We start from the raw sequence: 19,443 nt of genomic DNA, 5'->3' as shown, positions 1-19,443 counted from the left end.
TACCGACCGTGGAAGTGATGCAGAGTCAGTCAAGGTCTTATAAACCTTCTACTTGTTCGAAAAAATATGTGTGGAATTATATGACGATTGACATACAGTCCTACCTATAAACAAGCTCTAATTACATGCCTTCGTGTTATAAGGGTGAATTGAAATATTGATTGCTCTCTTTCGACTTTCAAACGTTGGACACGATGTTCCTACAAGCTTTAGGATTTAAAATAGAATCTTCGAAATTTCATCCGCAAAACAATATAAAAATGTTAGAAAACACGAACCAATATTAAAACAAATTCAATATATGTTTCAAATTATGTTTTTACAGCTCTTGATCATATATAACTAAGTAATATCTAGTATATTTGATGATTAGATTAGCAAAGCTATGTGAAAAAAACCGGATGTCCAACGTTACATTTATGAAAAACTGTTTTAAATCTTATGTATAGTGATCCTATTTCTTATTCTCTGATCTTCTTGATACTTGGCAGGAACAACGACAGGTGTCGGTTCTTTGTGGCGTTAAAGCCGTTATTTTTGCCAAATTTTATTTGACTCGGTGGCTTCATATTAAGCGGGAATAAGAAAAATGTCCAACGACGTTTTTCGTTATCTCAACGACTGAAAGTGAATTTTGTAAGTAGCAGAAAATGAATAAAAAGAGTAAGACAATAATAATATCTAACAAAAGTACAAATATTTGCCTCATTGTTCGTGAGTTCAAATATTGCTGATTCAATAAAATCTTCTCTACACAGTCATTTTTCAAACGGTAGCCGTTTCGTCCAAGTTGATATTTCATTTTTCAAAGCAGTTAACGCGTATTTTTTATAATTAATCAAAACAAAAGTTAGATACACGAAGAGTAAAAAATGCCAAGATTCTTTTCTTATTAACTACATGTTTGGGTCTTAAAGGAATAAAATGCTTCCACACATTACAAAACAGTAGCCAATTTGTCCAAACGTCGAAAGTTCGAAAGACGCTAATTTCCGTCGTTACATGTGCTAAAGTTTCAATTAAATGATCATGATGATTAAAACAAATCGTGTTATGAAATTTGGAAAAAACAGGTTGATGATTGCTGCCGAAAAAAAAGAATAGCGCATGTTGCTATAGACTCCACCCGGGGACATAGGTTAGACACAGGTTAAATTTTGTAATTTTTATTAATCGTTTATAGCTTTTAACGATTTATTTAAAAGAATGGTGAAATGGGGAAAAACACTTCGTCCAACTTTTGCAAAGACAAATTTTAGACACCAAGACAGTCCTCTAAATGTTAAATTCGAATTGAAATTTATATTGTGGAAGTACTCCATAGATCATTTAAAGTCGTCACTTCAGTAAGGTGCAATCACCAATATTAAAAGACTTATACCAGTTCACGGAGTGTTTTACTTCGCGATTTGTCCTGCTATTCATGTTATAACTGTCGTGATGAAATTAATTCCTGTACTAGCGAAACCGGAACTTTTCGTCAATATAAACTTGTGCATGAAATTGAGGTACTAGTAATTGAAAGACAAATCCCAAACAGCGACGAAAACCGTTTCATCGAATTTTAAAAACGCGGGATTATTTAAGCCGTTTTCGCGGACGATCCAGGAGTAGATTACTATATTTTAAAATGTATATCAGAAATTAAACACTAAAGATGACTTGCGCGGAAATAATTCTCAAGCCAAGGTTCAAGTAATTGAAGGGGTGTATTTCGACAACTTATGTACCAGGGAAAATACAATTCTATTCAAATTTAACCAAGGGTAAAAATGTTCGATTTACTTGCAGAGTGTCAGATATATTTGTATTGGGGTTAAGTTAAATTTTACAATGACAGATAGCTAGATGATATGCACCTTGAAAGTTAAACATCATATGATAAAAGTTTCGTACATCTAAAAAAAAATATCTTTCTTATGGAAAACTGTACCACATCTTCCTATATCTACTTCCGTCCCATCTTTCTTTCCCACATTACTTGCGACAGTAATGCATTTTTAGTTGAAATAACTTAAAGGGTAAACATTATTAAATAGATTTCCACAACTTGAGGTAATTTATGATAAAATGACATCACAAAACGAACAGAACCAGAATCAGAAATTTTAAAAATTTTGTAATATAATAAATAAATCAACCAACATATAAAAAAAAAAACAAATAAAACTTGCAAAAATTAATCAAAAACCCTCTTCGACGCCGCTTTTTATGTGTATAATGTCGTGTTTTAGGAACATCGTGCCCATCGTTTGATAGTAAATACAGAGCAATCGATACGTCCAATCACCCTCGTGACAACACACACCATGGAGTTGTGCACTTCTTTAATGAGAGGTGGAAACTTTGTTTGCCTTGATAGGACTTTAGGTCAGTCCTCATAGTCCCCGGTCGGTTACTAATAACGTCCAATCAGGATCTATAAAATATATAAGTTTCTCACAGAAGGTAACCAAAGAAGGTGACCAAAGATTTTGCGACGATACAAATATTAAACTTTACAATATAAATAAATATCTTTAATCAATGAATTCAAATAGCAAAAGCTATGCAATTAACAGATATATACTTATTCAGCTTCATGTAAATTATTTAACAATGAAATACATTAAATATGAAATTTGGAGTTTTACCAAGGGAGCTAATAATTAATTAATAACACTGTCTGCCACACAGCATTTCGGGGCTCTCCCTCTGGTATCTTTCGTCCCTCTTTTATAGCTGATTATGCGGGGGCTTTTCTAGTTATTGGGGGCATTATGATATGACCTATAGTTGTTAATTTCTGTGTCATTTAGTGTCTTGGCAATCATAATACATATTCTTTAATATATATAGTGATGTCGTTATTACGACATAGCTATGTCGTTATTACGACATGTTATGTCGAAATTACGACATAGCGATGTCGTTATAACGACATGTTATGTCGAAATTACGACATAGCGATGTCGTTATAACGACATGTTATGTCGAAATTACGACATGCTATGTCGTAATTACGACATAATTTTTTTTTTGAATGGCCCTTATCGGCTTCCGTAAGATGACATTTATCTGATATAGAAACACTCATTAATTTTAATCAAAAATATAATCGTGTAGTTTTCTTAACATCTGTTTGCATGCACATGGTATGAATCTGAAAATCCTACAGAGTTTCAATTAGTCAAGAAAAATTTCTCTCCTGCATTACTCCCGATTTAAGTATTGATTTAAGTTATAAGTCGAATGAGCCAATTAAAAAATGTAATCACACTGTGCAAGCATTTTAGGGATATAAAATAAACGAGATCAACAGAGGATATTTCCTGTGTTATTTTTTAGAGCTATTTTAGAATTAGTTATTAACCATAATTGGTAAAAACTTAGAGTAAGCTGGGTTTAAAATAGAATAATGTTCTGTTACAATATATGATTTTTACCGCAAAATATAGTGTTTTCTTTTAATAACGTCGATCGAATTTCTGAAAAATGCTTTTATAAAATCAATGTAATATTAATATATCGTCTTCAATCACCGCACATCTTCTGCTTGATATATAGTTATCAAAAAGTATCATTTACAATCAATGGTTTAACGTCAATCACACTGTTTATAACAATATCATAAGATCAGAAGATCGATTGTGGATCATTAGAGATAATACTTTCCCTTATACAGACACTAACTACACCCTACACGTATCAAAAGCTTCCTTTACTACCTCTGACTACAAAACACTATAATTTAGAATAATGTTCCACGCTAATTTGTCTATTGATCTCTTCAATCCAAATTATTTGCTCCATAGATTAAGGCAGTTAGGGCAATGGCTACTATTACGTTGATGGCAACGGTGCTAGTTATGTAGACATGAAAAAACACCTTAAAATTGACATCATGTTTGCAGTTCAAGATATCACCATTAAAATACCAAGCGGGGTTAAACTTTAACATTAGTTCCTGTCATTCTTAACTTATATTATATTTTTGCTTTTGCTTTCTAGCTTGTTTGATTCATGCGCAAATGATGTAGACTAATTGCACGTCTGGTGTAACAAATCATAAGTCTGTTATTTTTTTCAAGTGTTTACTTTTGATTTATGTCCTAAGGTATTTATCTTTATTTGTTGAAGCATACACTCAAAACGATACGAGATTAGGTGCGACGAAAGAGAAAGCATATTTATTACTCACGATGTGAATCAACACTCATTCATAATGATACACATGAGAAAGAGTACAATCGGTGTTATTAATCAGACTACCCTTCTGGTACATTCAGATTAAAGTCCGTGAAGACATGTAAATTTTGAATTGAGACACAGACACATTGTTTAGGTCAACCAATATCATGACATTCGCAATTCAAATTTAAAAAATCCACAAACTGGAATAGGATACAGATAGTTATCAAAGGTACCAGGCGTATAAAGTGATACGCATGACGCGCATTTCGTCTTCATAAGGCTCACCAGTGACGCTACAAACAGTTAAACAACAGATCGGACGATTTTCCGGTATCGTAAGATCTAAGACCTCGAAAATAATAGATTTAAAGTATTTTCGATCTAGTATATAACATTGTCATTACTCTCTCCTTCAGGTTTCTATTTTGAGCTATTCTTACCGACTGCGTTATTAATATTCGTTATTCTTTTCAAATCAAATCTAACATTTTACATGACTTTTCCATAATATGCTTTATGATGTTTAAACACCAACATACCAGTATCAAATAAGTAAAAAAAAATTCTTTTGATTATCAGTAAACATGAAAAAACTCTGTCCAAATCTTTTTAGGAGGTTGGGGACAATTTCGAGCAGCTGTTCAATAACTTATATGTTTTTCCATGTGAAAATCGCGAGTCTTCTTTAATACGATTTAACAATATTGGTCAAATATTTCTTTTTTATCAGTACACTATCTTACAAGTAAATAATGTAAGATGACACAACATATCTAACAATTAAACTCATCATAGATATCAGGAATAAAATTTAATATTTACGCCAGACGCGCGTTCCGTCTACAAAACACTCATCAGTGACGCTCGAATCAAAAATGGTATAAAGTCAACTAAAGTACGAAGTTGAAGAGCATTAAGGACCAAAAATTCCTAAAAGTTTTGCCAAATACAGCTAAGGTAATATATTTCTGAGGTAGAAAAGCCTTAGGTTTTCCAAAATTCAAAGTTTTGTTAACAGTTAATTTATAATTATAAACATATCAATGATAACACAAGTCAACACAGGAGTGCTGACTACTGGGCTGATGATACCCTCGGGGAAATAAATCTCCACCAGAAGTGACATCGACCCCGTGGTTACAAATAAACTCATCATAGATACCAGTAGTGTTGCCAAATAAAAAAACATGTGCAACTTAATGTGTTCACTGGGATAGGTCAAAGAAGGCAAAGGACACCCACGTGTGGTTTGACAAAACTGTACTTCAGCAATTTCTGTTCAAAGGGAAAACCCGATTGAAATACACTTTGTCAGAGGATTTCCCACGTCGACCTTTCTTTTATGTTTTAAATGATTGCGATGTTTTCCATTTACTTTTTTTCTCTTTGCAGAAAATACAAGAACATTAAGTTAATGTCAGAGATTCAATCATATGGGACTGTACAAGGGAATGAGTAATAAAAATAAATCATGGAAATGGAAGCATTTGTGTCAATATGTCCATGTCATTCTGTAATGAATGACTGTATTTAACGTAATTTGAAAAATTGAATTAAGATAAAACATTACACATATCAAGAAGTTATTTGCCATTGCAGTATGGAAATGGAAAAATATATCAACCATTGTTATATATTACTTTAAAATGTTATCAAAATCGATGGCATGCTAAATCATGAGCTTTATATTGAAAATTTCTTGACTTATAGACTGTGGCTGACGAATAAAATATCATGTGTCCGGGTAACGGTACCATAACTGACAAGTAACGTTTTGTTTTTACAATTTGCACGAAGTACAATGATGTTAAGTTTTCTTTTATTACTATATGGACCATTGAATTACCGATTGAAAGAGTAGCAATTAATAACATAAATAATATATCAGTAATAAAATCTAGTTATATTACATTTTGGTTTTCAATATGTGTTGTTTGTTCAGTCAATCAAAACGTTATACAGATAAAAAATGATTGACTAAAATATTTTCCATTATATTTATTATATTTTTTAAAACTTATGGTTCACCTTACAAACACGCAAAATTTAAATATATTCCTTCGAATCGCACGCTCAAATAGGTCAACCAAACTTAACATTCAAAAATATTTCTCAAGGATGCCTAAAACACCTTGACTTATTGACTTAATTAATTTGGATTGTGTACTTTTTGTAACATTTTGACAACATATTTGCTTTGACCCTTTGACAAAAATGTAAAAATTTCAAAAATTTCCACCACAGACTTTATTCGAAAAATTTCATTGGATATATAACAGTTTGACAACCACTTATCTTGATCATTGAGATCCTTAGTATTTCCTTAATAACTGAACGTAATTAAAACGCTCAGATGATTTAAAAAGAGTTATCTCCCTGTTGTGTTATGTATATCCCTACGATTGTCTGTTTAATAAAGGAATTGAAATTCCATAGAATATTGGGGAAAAGTAGACATAAGAAAAAATTAAACAGTTCAGACTGCGGACCTTGAAACAAAACATTAAAACATGTGTGAGAGGATAAACAAACGCAGTAAAAGATATATTTCAGTGCAAGAATACCAACGTTAAAGCATAATAAATATAGAAAATATGGAATTTGCATGGTTATTTAAACATATTTGTCTAGTTATGTTGAGACAAAACATATTCCATGAACTAGATTGAAATACGAAAATTTGAAAGTAGTATGGTTTCGATTGAGTCAATCAATGGTTGCCTATTTTCTGTATTAGACGAAACGATGAAATTATCATATAAATGTATTGCTAAAATTTGATATTACTAATCATGTGTTCTGGTTCATTCATTGTTAGTGCCAACACATTTTCGATTAATAAGTAAGCAACAACTATTCTGCGTTATTTATGACAATTGACTGCGGCGAAAAAGTAAATCTTTTCCATTTTTGTAATGAAGCACAATCTTTTTAGTTTGCTTGCAGGTATCATGTATCTTATTCTATTTCAAAGCTGGAAAGAAAACGTATTTATTAGTCACGATGTGAATATACGTCTGGACACATTCAGTAAGGTTGTTCTGATCAATCACTTGACGCTGCGTATCCTGTAGACCGTTTTCTGACAAAAATAAACTTCAAATGACATAGATAAATATCGTCTAAGCTGTCTTAGCCCCGACCTATCTTTTTTTTCAATAAGTTTCAGCTCATTAATCTATTCAGTTAAACGTCATAAAACAATGCATGTAAGCATTAATATTATCATCTTTAAATCACTTTTGACCCTTTTTCATCCTAAAATACTTGATAATTATTGTTATTGTACTATGGTCATTTATTCGTATTCTTGTCTTACATTTTATTTTATTTACCTTTTCCGTAAAATGTCTATATGTTTTTTTGTTACAAGAGTTATTTGTTTTGTTTATAGTGATTAAGATTATGATTAAACTTATCATAGATACCATGATTCAAATTTTGTATATGCGCAAGACCCGCGTTCCGTCTATAAAAGACTCATCAGTTACGCTCGAATCAAAAATGTCAAAAATGAAAACTAAAGTACGAAGTTGAAGAGCATTCAGTACAAAAATTCCTAAGAGTTCTGGCAAATGCAGTTTAGGTAACCTATTCCGGAGGTAGAAAAGCTTTATTTTGTATTTTAAAAAGGAAAAGATTTGAAAACAATTAATTCATAATTATGACCAAATCAGTGATAATTCATGTCAACACAGAAGTGCTGACTACTGGGCTGGTGATACCCTCGGAGAATGAAAACTCCACCATCAGCGGCATCGACCCAGTGGTTGAAATTATTTTTTATCATATTAGATACAAGGATTAAAATTTTGAACATGCACCAAACGCGTGTTTCGTCTACAAAAGGCGCAATGTTAACTACTGTAGATCAGTTATTTACAATTTTACCTATTATCTTTTGCCCACACATTGTTGTCAATAAAATGAAATTCTATACAACTGTCATACAAGTGAGAGGTTTAGCTGGCTATAGAATCAGATTTAATCAACCATTTTCTACATAAGGAAATGCCTGTGACAATTGTTTTCCATTCGTCTAATGTGTATGAGCCCTTGACTTAGCAATTTGAAAAGAGACGTACCGTTTTGAATTTTCCTACGAGTTCGGTATTTTTTCTATTTTACTTTTCCTACATAAAAAAGCAACACCAGAGTGATGACGAAGAACAAGTGAACACGATGTTACGTAAGTTTGACGGTCCCATTGTTTGACCGATACAAACGACATGTGTTCTGTCTTAGAGTTGTAGATCTGTAACTGTCGACGTACCGCTCTCGTTCCTTTTAGAGTCCATGTGATTCCGCCAAGTTCTGTTTGTTAGCTGGACAAGTCTCTTCCATATCGATTTAATAGATTTTAGCATCGGTAAACTACTGTCGCCTCAATTCTTAGATATGGGCAGACGTTGAATAAATCTTTTTGTTTTAAATTTTATCCGAAGGAACCATGTTCACGTTAGTATTATTAGTATCATGGAAGATTGATACATCGATCTACATTAGTTTATGTCATAAGAATTTTTCGAAATGACAATTAAGTTCATCATCAATCAAAAATTTCATATATATTCTTAAGTGCATCTTCATTATATTAGTTTAAACATGTTTAAAAGCATATTTTTTATAATATTATTTACCCTTTTTTTGCTTTTTTTTCGGTCGCTTGGCATTATATAAAATCATTCAAATTGACAAAAGTCTCATTGCATTAAAGACAGTCTAGGTACAACTTTTTCACCTTTAGCGAACTTGATAAAGGTTAATATTGAAACAAGTATAGTCCAAATAGAAATGAAGTAATACGTATAAAAAATAAAACACAAAGGAATTGATATTTACAGTTTTTTTCTAATTACAACGTTCTTCTGATTGCGTTTGAGTATAAAGTCGAACAATTATCTCTATCTCGGAAAGCTGAAAATCAAATGATGTACGCATTATGCTTGATATTGATCTGTTTTACCTTTTTATTGTACCAAAGGAACTTGTTTTCAGATGGAACTTCCAGGTTGTCACATAAAAAACTATTAAATACAGAAAATCAGCTGTTTTTAATATTATCCAATTTAGCGCTAAAAGACAATTATTCGATCACGACAAGACGGAAATTTGAGCACCTATTTAAACGACTAGAGATACACAAATAGGTCGTCCTATGAAAGCAATGATTAATTGAATGGTGCCATGTTACAAAAAAAATATCTTGGTGGAAACAATTGGTTTTCAGAATAGAAGGCAATTTAAGGTTTGCAACACGTAGAATTTAATCATAGATCAGGTGACTAAACACATTCTCAGCTACTCAATTTGTCATTTCAACCAATCATCATTGGCTCAATATACATTTACCGTCAATTCATAGATATTACTCAGAGAATAACTGTTCACTGACCACGAGTTTACGAACTGAAAACATGATATTTATTTTGAGATCCAATTTCTAAAATGCAAAAAGCCGTTTCCTTAAGTGAATCATGTTTAAAAGCAAAACAATTCTACAGAATACCTGCATTTTTCAGCGTCTTCGTTTTAAATATTTTTCATGTAGTCCATTTTAGGCCTTGTATTTATTTATTTGTACGAAGATTAATTCAAATCATACCAACGTTAAGGATTTAAATAGAACATATACAGTTAACCTTTCAAATGCACCGGATTTATCTAATCACTTGCTGGTGTTGTGTTTGCGTTTTCCTTTCCCCCTTATTTATGAAGTTTTATATCTTAATCTGACTTATGAATTTGTTTGTCTTGTTTTAATTTTCGAACCTGGTTTGTATTTTCATGAGTTTTTTGCTGCCTTAAAAATATAAAAACACCAACATGTTATTGCAACATCGTCCAGATATTTCACGAAGCCTTTATCGGTAATAACACACAGTAAGGCAGACATCTTTACATTTGAAACAGACTTTGCTGTTGATTGTTTTATCAACCACATAAAGTACCGGTTTTATTGATAATCTTTGAAATCTTTCGCACATAACCAGACGATCGCATTACGATACTTAAAACAGTGGTTTTATGGGAAAATGTTTTATTCATTGTTAAGTAAAAAACAAAAATATATAATGTTAATAATAATGAAAGAGAAATGCATTTTCATTCATGTTTTTCGTCTGGAAAGTTACACAGGGGGGTAAATATACAACCTAATGTCACGACATGTTTAAACGATCAGTCTAAACTAGCACAATACGGAGAACAAAGAAGGCTCAATGAAGTCGAGTGCTGAAATTTATATAAACAAGTTCAAAACTCATGTACACTTTTAGAATAAATATGAATTCAAAACTACGATTGAAATAAAACATACTGAATTCCTTGATTTCAATAACATTTCGTGATGTATCCTCTTTAAGAGATATAAAAAACCGAAACGGTCGGGGAAATCAGATGAATGTAAAGATATATGACAAAAAAGTGACCAAGTAAAATTACAAAAAAAAACACTTAATATCGACCTTGTTTTATTTAATTGCAATCTTGTCTTTTATGAAATGTGCTTATTTATCAGATGGGTGTACCATATCGAAGTTCCTGAGTCATAGGTGTTTTGCTCGATTTCGTCCTGCTTAACCTTAAGATTTCTATGAAGTGTTTCATGGTTTGTTGTTTGTCTTTTCGATTGTTTTAAAATCATGTTTTTTTTCTATTTCTGTTGGACTTTGTCAAATGTGTGTCAATAGTTATCAAAGGTACCAGGATTATAATTTAGGACGCCAGACGTGCGTTTCATCTACAGGAGACGCTCATATAAAAATATTTACAAAGCCAAACAAGTACAAAGTTGAAGAGCATTGAGGATCCAAAATTCCAAAAAAGTTGTGCCAAATACGGCTAAGGTAATCTACGCCTGGGATCAAATGTCATTGCCACTGCTAAATCATTGAGTACTGCGAATGATACTGTATGACATGATCGCATCTCTTTATTAATGAGACAAGTTAAAAATAGATTGTCTGTCTCTTTCAAAATCTAACTTGATTCATTTATAACATACAAATATGACAATTAATACATCATTTAAATTATGTAGGGCTCATATGTAAAATAGATGTACCAGGAATGAAAGATATGTGTTTTATTCTAGAATTAATATCGACTATTCATATAATGATAAGACAGTTTTAACTTTTCTTACAAGACTTAATATAGATATAAGAAGATGTAGTATGAGCGACAATTAGACAACTCTCACTCCAATATTATAGTTCAAAGTACGGTCTTCAACACGGATCCCTTAAGTATCAGATTACAAATACCCGATATAAAATTACAAAAAAGACAACAAATACGCCGAAAAAGATTCACGTCTTTTCTAAGAAAAATGAATTCATAACCGTCTAACTAAAAAGTGCTTTCGATGAAGCTCTAACTCATTAGTTTAATTTAAACATATTTTATTATCCAAAACATTGACCACAGGATCGGATATAAGTGTTTTGCAACTCAGAACGTCTTCTCTGAGATATCATTGTTTATAGTGATACAATTGTATTCAGTTTAAGCTATTAACTACAATCGTATTAAGCCAAACTTTTCCAAGATATAGAAAGAAATACATTCTAATTATGTTTACTGCGATCGACCTTAAGTCTGGATATTGGCAAATACTTGTAGAAAAAGATAACAGTACAAATGATAGTTATTTATTAGTACTCATCGAAGACACCATAATATTGATCTATCATATACTTAGCATTGATATGATAGCTTTTGAATATGTGCAATGAGCGGAAGTACACAGGCCATAATTTCCCACCCGGGCTGATAACCCATATCAGGTGCATCTCGTGTACAAAACCCATAATAGTGCCTCTCGTGCAAGTTACTTCCGGTGTTTCCGGTATCGGTTGTTTACTTTTCCATTGTGACGTCAGATATTTTTTATGACGACGTCAAAATTTACGGGAACTTTTGTGGGGATAGTTTAGTATCAATTATGAATCATTTTATAGTACAACAAAAATGTAATAGTTATCATAAAACTCTTTCAAATTTTCAATGTTTCAAAATGCCTCTATAGGAAATGCTACCATAAATATATATGAAGGTAGTGATGCTGTTGTTGGACAATTATAGCATATATTTGATTCATAATTTAACTTCTTTATAAAGTTTTTGACTGTTTTAGTTATTGCATTTGTTTATTTGCCTTACATAAAACTATTGTCGGAAGTATATGATAAAGCGATTAATACATGGCCTTTTCCATATCAGCCTGGGTATCATCCCTCGACCCATATCAGCACCTCGACTCCGTCTCGGGCTGATATGGGGGTCTCGGGATGTTACCCAGGCTGATATGGAAACGGCCATGTATTAATCTCTATATAAAATGTTTCGTCTACATAAAACTCAACAGTGGCGCTCTAATCCAAAGAGTTGTGAGGCCAAATCAGATACGAAGTTAAAGAACAATACAATCCAAACATTTGCCAAAGGATGAGTCAAATATTGCAAAAGGAAACTATACATGCATAACATTTCATAAACAGGAAATTTTACAGAAAATGGACATATAATTTCAGGTTAAAAAGAAAAGTACTAACTACTAGACTGGACAAAACGTTCACCAACAGTGACATCGATCACATGGTTGTAAAAACTCATCAAAGAAACGACTCACCAGTTGCGCTCGGATAAACAACTGGCAGGCCAGATCAAATATGAAGAGCATTTGTTTGTCAATAAACGAGATAATGCTAATGCAAAAAAACAGTAAACAGTGGATTATATTTGAAAAGGGAATATTTAAAATAACTTTGATGGTGGATGTATAATAGACAAAAACCATACAGTTTATAATAAAATTATCAATTTATCAAAGGAAATGCACTTTAAATGGAATTCTCTATCTTGACCTACATCAAACATGAGCATAAGATATAAAACCTTAAAACAAAGCTAATGAGTTCCCTGGTCTCGACCGAAATTGTTTCTCCTTTATGAACGTCGATATGTAGTAGTAAAACTTTGATAGAATACATTTGGAAGTATTTAAAAAGTGCATTATGAAAACACGAAAACTTCCTTGAAATCTTCATTAAAATTTATTACTTGTATTCAGATATATAACAATACGAATAGTAATTGAAAACATGCAACAGACAGACATATAACCACAAAGGCATCATCAAGACATTTAAAAGGAAAAGTTGGCACCAAAACGAAGGCTTTAATCGACAATCAAACCGAATTTAATCTGCAAAGTTGGGCGATCTAAATAAAAGAAGAGATACTTGGAACAACACTAGAAAAGAGGGTAAACATAATTGTTGAAAAATGCATCTGGTGCATTCAAATTGGTACAGTTTATGTTATAACGATAACTGGGTCGATACCTCTGTTTGTGAGCTGTTACTCCCAGGGCGTATTTCAAGCGCAGTAACCAGTAAATCTAACTCGGCATAAAGAATGGATATCGTGTTATCAAAATTTGCTATTATAGAAATCTTGAAACTATGAAATATATCTGCCTCATGCTAACCTCTGATTTCTTTCAAGTCTTTGATTTTCCGGTCTCCGTTTTAGTTAGAAGATTTAGATTTCGAATGTTTTGACTATCAACTATCACTGAAAAGACATTTATTGTCGAAGTGCGCATCTTGTGCAGTAAAATTAGTAACATTAAGGTAAATGTTAGGTTGGTCAAAAATCGCGCATTAAAACAGGCCAACACATGGACATTTCAAAGCGTTGCTAGTTCTTCAACGTGAAATGAGAGTACAAGTCATTAAAACATAGTCATTGGATTAATTGTCTGCATTCCGACCGGATGTGGCTGCGTATCTATACATGTACATTATTAAATACCAAACTGACGTCTCATTTAAGACATACTGCTATTGCCATGGCGTTGTCAGTTTACTTTCGATTTATGAGTTTGACTGTTCCTCTAGTATCTTTCGCCCCTCTTTTAAAGCCAAGAATATGACAGTTGTTGTCTATTCGTTTAATATTTTTTTATCTTTTGATTTTGCCATTTGATTAGGGACTTTCCGTTTTGAATTTTCCTCGGAGTTCAGTATTTTTGTGATTTTACTTTTTTCTATACCACAGAAAAACTTTTTTGAATCAAGTGAAATGAATATACAGTGAGATGGATTTGTTAAGTTCAAATAAATGTAGAAAGTAAGATGAAGTATTCAAACAATGAGAAAGTGGCACACCAATAAAAGGTCTTTGACTGTGAAATGATAAGGAACATAAATTTCAAACTCGCATGTTTAATGTCTAAACAAAGAATGTCTTAGCAAAATAAGACTTTAAATGTGAAAGTCGTCAACTTTACTAAAAAAACAACTTTTCTTTGTAACGTAATCTTTTATAATTTTAACATTACAGAACCGATTTCACTTTTTTTAATACAGCTTAAATGGCTAGTCATGACTTTTCTATTTTTTTGCAAGTTGGATAAAAAAACAGTATAACAAAAATACCGCACTACAAGGGAAACTCGAAAAGGAGGAGTCCAAAAAACTGACAAAATCAAACATTTGATTGGATTATATTGCCATCATACACAGACTTACATATTAAGTAGAATCTATAACAAATGTAAGTTATTTGATTTTTTCAGGTGAACAATACCGTTAATCTTAGCCTCTAGCTTCTTTTGTCATTTCATTTGCAATTAAACCCTGCTGACATTCCATCTTAGATTTATATTGATAAACTGATGACTAACATGATAAACAAAAAACCTGATTTCTGTAATAATGCTTTGGGACAGACTTCATTTGAAATGAATTATAGATGAGCATTCAATTTCATCAAAACGAGTGTTGTCTTATTCAAATTACAATTGGAAAAAAAAAGTAATACGACATATATAAGGATATTCTCATTCATTTAGATTTATGTTTCTAGAATTAGTTTAAAATGAAAAATAAGCAGTAAGTATCATCTTCTATTTGAAGTACTAGCTAGAGTTCGTTCTTTAAAAAAAGAAGATATTAGTTTTACTATGCATACACGTTGTATACAGTACTTTAAAAATTGATTTTGACCTTGGTCTATCGATTTTATAAAAAAAACAAATTGTTCGACTGTCATGGTCTGCTGCGTGAATGAAGCTATTTGCTTACCTTTCGAAGATCTGTTTTTGGAGGGAATGAAGTAGCTCAGTCTTTAGTTTTCTATGTTGCACGTGGTTTGTGTATTGTTGTTTGTTTGTCTTCATCTTTTTTTGTCTTTGCGTTGTCAGTTTAGTTCTGACTTATGATTTTGAATGTTCTTTGGTATCTTTGGTAGAAATGACAATGAGACGGAGAAAATTGCTGGATACTCAAGGTGTACTTGGGGGAAGACAAAAATTGAAAAAAAATCTTTTAATGTACACTTTTGAAATAATTTTTGTATATTATAATATATTTTTTTAGATTTTGATTGGTTCATTACAGACTACTCAAATATTTGAGTTGCAAGAAGTTTAATAGAGGCCCATTCGTACGCACCGTTTTTGTAAAGTGGAGTTTTGATGGGACTTGACCAGCATAATGGATGCCGATTTTCGGGTGGAGGACAGTTTGTGTCTATTCTAAGACCGCCCATGGCAAAAAAAAAAGTTGGAAATACAAAAACCCATGAAAATCGATTGGTAGTCTGTAATAAACCTTTTGCTATTTTTTTACTTAAGTTTTGACCATAAATATTCCGTCTTAAAACAATTTATTGCTTATGCAGTGTATATATTTATAGGTATAAGTTAAGTATTTGCCGGAGACCATATTTTTACATCTCAATTTATCCAGATAACGAATGCCTTTCAATATACTTAGGATTGATAGATATAAATGCATTTTTTAATTAAGACTTTAACATTCTATTTGACATTTTAGAAATATCCAATATATAGTGAACATGAGAAATCATGTTTATTTGAGTTTTGAAGAAAATTCATTTATTTTAGTAAGATTTGTAATCGACGAAAAAGGTATCGTATAACCAATATATATTCTATATTGCTATATTTTATTCCCTCTAATATCCCTCAAATATTTGAAAAAAAAAATAAACTTCCTTCGAGGTAAGATATGTGGAAATGTAAAACTTTTACGTAATCCGAAATCTTGTCGTCCATAGCAGAAGAATATAACGAATAGCTACGTTAGCAATTGCAATATGTCTCTTCAGTGATGCTCGAGGTTTGAAATATTTTAGTTTACGACTAGCGATTTTTGCTTGAAAAATTACTTATTTCTAAAATATACCTCACAGTTTTCTAATAAATAAAACCTTTAAAAAAGAACATTTTATCATTACCTGTTTAATTTTGAATTAAGAAAGATGGTCGTGGTGGGATGCTTAATATGATTTTATTTTCATATTTTTTTTTACTTTACATCATATCGCACAATAAAAATGTTTAATTTTTTTTTTTGCAATTTTATGTTTTTGTACCAAAAACTGAAATCACAAAAATACTGAACTCAAAACAGAAAGTCTCTATTCAAATGGCAAAAATCAAAAGCTCAAAAACATCAAACGAATGGATAACAAATGTTATACTCCTGACTTGGTACAGTCTCAACATTTTTTTTTAGCAATTCAGAAATATTTTAGATACTATAACGACTACTTTTTGTATCTTATCATTTTGTTTTTAGTTTTTGATAGATGTTGTCAATATCGATATCATAATTGTTCTTTATAAGACCTTTAAAGACCGTCTATTCTCTTTCTTAATGATAAAAAGAAAAGACATCAACATTTGTATTACGTACTAAGTGGTAATAACCTCAATGAAATTATACGAGTCTTATACAATAAGTAGGTTTAGTAATTTGTTTTGTTGATGGAATTTCTTATCATCAATGGTAAATTATTTCTTGATTTCATTCAATTTGTCGATTCCTATTTACTATTATATGATAACGACAATTGTCCGATACATATTGTATTCCTGTAGAAAATTAATGTTAGAATTGTATAAACTTAGAATAGTGATATTGCCGTCATTGTAAACGATTAACCTCTAGGCAAAAATCGAAATCAGCCAGGGCAGAGCGGAGAAAATCGGGTAAAGTCACCTCTTTTGGTAGAAAATGAAATAACAAAAATACCGAACTGCAAGGAAAATTCAAAACGAAAAGTACGTAATCAAAAGGCAAAATTATAAGCTCAAAATACATCAAACGAATGGATAATAACTTTCACATTCCTGACTTGGTATAGACATTTAGGGTTGCAATCTAGATTTTTGTAGGGTTCGTATTGCTCAGTTTTTAGTTTCTGTGGTTTGTCTTCGAAACTGTTGTTTGTTTGTTTGTTTTTTTTTTTTCGTTTTCCGTTTTCTCTTTACCATGTTTTTGTCGGTTAAATTTCGGCTTGAGTTTATTTATAACTTCGGTCTTTTCCGTCTCTCTTTTACATAGACCTTGTATAAATTGTTAACTTTTCATATTGTTTGTGGTCAATAGAGGTGTTGTCAATTCCCCCTGAATTTATTACTCAGATGTTCAGACTCAACATGTTCATGAAAATAAATGAAAATTATATTTTTTTGCAATATCCTAGATTCTAATAATCACTTTAAAAAGTGCTTCCTAAAAAAACTCACGACCATCCAACAAATGAAAAAGTTCAGTTCTATTCATTTCCTCAGACAGATATACTACATTGTAATTTTTATATGTTCATGTGATTTTGCGTTGTTGGAATCAAAATTAATCCATTTTTTATATTGAAAATCCGTTTATAGCTTTACATCCAATCGTCAGGAATTTTGGGTTGATTAGGAGTGGCTCTTTCAATATCACATTTTTAGATAAACAATTGTTATGTCCAAAAAAGGATCAACGTTGAAATTTTGAGTCATAGAACATATGATTTCAAGATGATATGACACTAGAAATTTAAATTTTTACTGAAATAGTACTACTGCAAAAAAAAAATCGAAAAATTATATTTAAAAGTTGAAATAGTTATCAAAGGTACTTGATACGCATGACATTCGTTTCGTCTACATAATACGCATAACTGACAATCAGATCAAAATAGTTAGAAAGCCAAACAAGAATAAAGTAAAAGAGAATTGCGGACCAAATATTCTAAAAAAAAATATGCCAAAAACACCAATTTCATAAATTTACCAAGTTGGTTGACTACAACGATAGAGGATTATGATGAACTTTAATCTCATTAATTGTGGAATGTGCACAATTCTCAAATTTTACTAAAAGACCAAGCAGATGATTTCACGGCGATCCTCAAGCCACTAGTATTCCTTAAACCGCTACAGTGGCGGAACCAGCAATTTTAAAAAGGGGGGTTCCCAACCCAGAGTAAGGGGGTTCCAACTAAATGCTCCCATTCAAATGCATTGATCGGCCAAAAAAAGGGGGGTTCCAACCCCCGGACACCCCCCCCCCCCCCCCTGGATCCGCCACTGCGCTATATAAGAATAGTTGTGTCTTTGACGATAGACAAATAAACCCATCATAGAGTAAGTTTTAAAAGTTTATTTAACAAACCAAGTTGATCAGTCAGTTTTGTTATTCAGAGTAAGCGAACAGAACTGAAGATAAAATAAAACTGATACACACCACTTGTTGTTGAACTTAAAAGTACAAACAAAAGATGAAGTTAAGGCTAGCAACGGCAAAACAAATAAAAGTTAAAATGACATCACAATTTATCAATTCTTAATGCTGTTTATAGTTTCTTATCCCCAAACTAATAAATAAATAACAAGACATTTTTTCATGAGTATGAATAAAATATTTAGTAGAGTTAAATATTTACCTGTTCTTCAACGGGTGTGTTCTGATATCTCATAATGACACGTAAAATTCCATTGACCTTTCCCAAGCTAATTCCTCCTTGTTTTTCCTTTATATGTTACGTAAGTCTGTACATGGACATTGTAACTATTCTAAACTATTCTATTTCAAAATGGATAACGTTGTAAATGTTCAAAAGCCAATAGTCCCGGTGGATTCTTTAGGCTATAGAAAAATCAATGTAAAGGTTGTCAGTATTCATGAATTATTTCAGTGTAATAAAGACTGTTTCCCGGAGTAATATGCTAACTTTCCTATAAAATAATTAACCTGTGGCAAGTCTGATTAGGATGTTTATAACACACGGGAATTATATTTTTTATAAAAAAAAAAAATAAGCGTGATGTATAAAACTTAAATTTGCCGACGTTTGTATATTATACCATTTATAACAGACATCAGTTATATTGAAAATGTAATGCTTTATATTGGGTTCCATCAAATAAATAAATGTCTGTTATCTACTGGGACGATCGGC

The 19,443-nt window shown here is 31.6% G+C and overlaps 1 protein-coding gene across 1 annotated transcript in view; it reads right to left on the bottom strand.

Annotated features, from left to right (window-relative positions):
- LOC143066547 (transmembrane protein 151B-like) overlaps positions 1-19,112 on the bottom strand; it is a 32,527-nt gene extending 13,415 nt beyond the window's left edge. Inside the window, exon 1 of the mRNA XM_076239442.1 lies at positions 18,928-19,112. Coding sequence (XP_076095557.1) covers positions 18,928-18,960 — 33 coding nt within the window. The 5' untranslated portion in view covers positions 18,961-19,112. The remainder of the gene's footprint in view (positions 1-18,927) is intronic.
- Between the last annotated feature and the right edge of the window lie 331 nt (positions 19,113-19,443).

This window comes from Mytilus galloprovincialis, chromosome 3 (assembly GCF_965363235.1).
Source record: "Mytilus galloprovincialis chromosome 3, xbMytGall1.hap1.1, whole genome shotgun sequence".
Taxonomy (NCBI): domain Eukaryota; kingdom Metazoa; phylum Mollusca; class Bivalvia; order Mytilida; family Mytilidae; genus Mytilus; species Mytilus galloprovincialis.
Note: the sequence above shows the minus strand (reverse complement) of the source record. Positions and strands in the feature narration are given on the sequence as shown.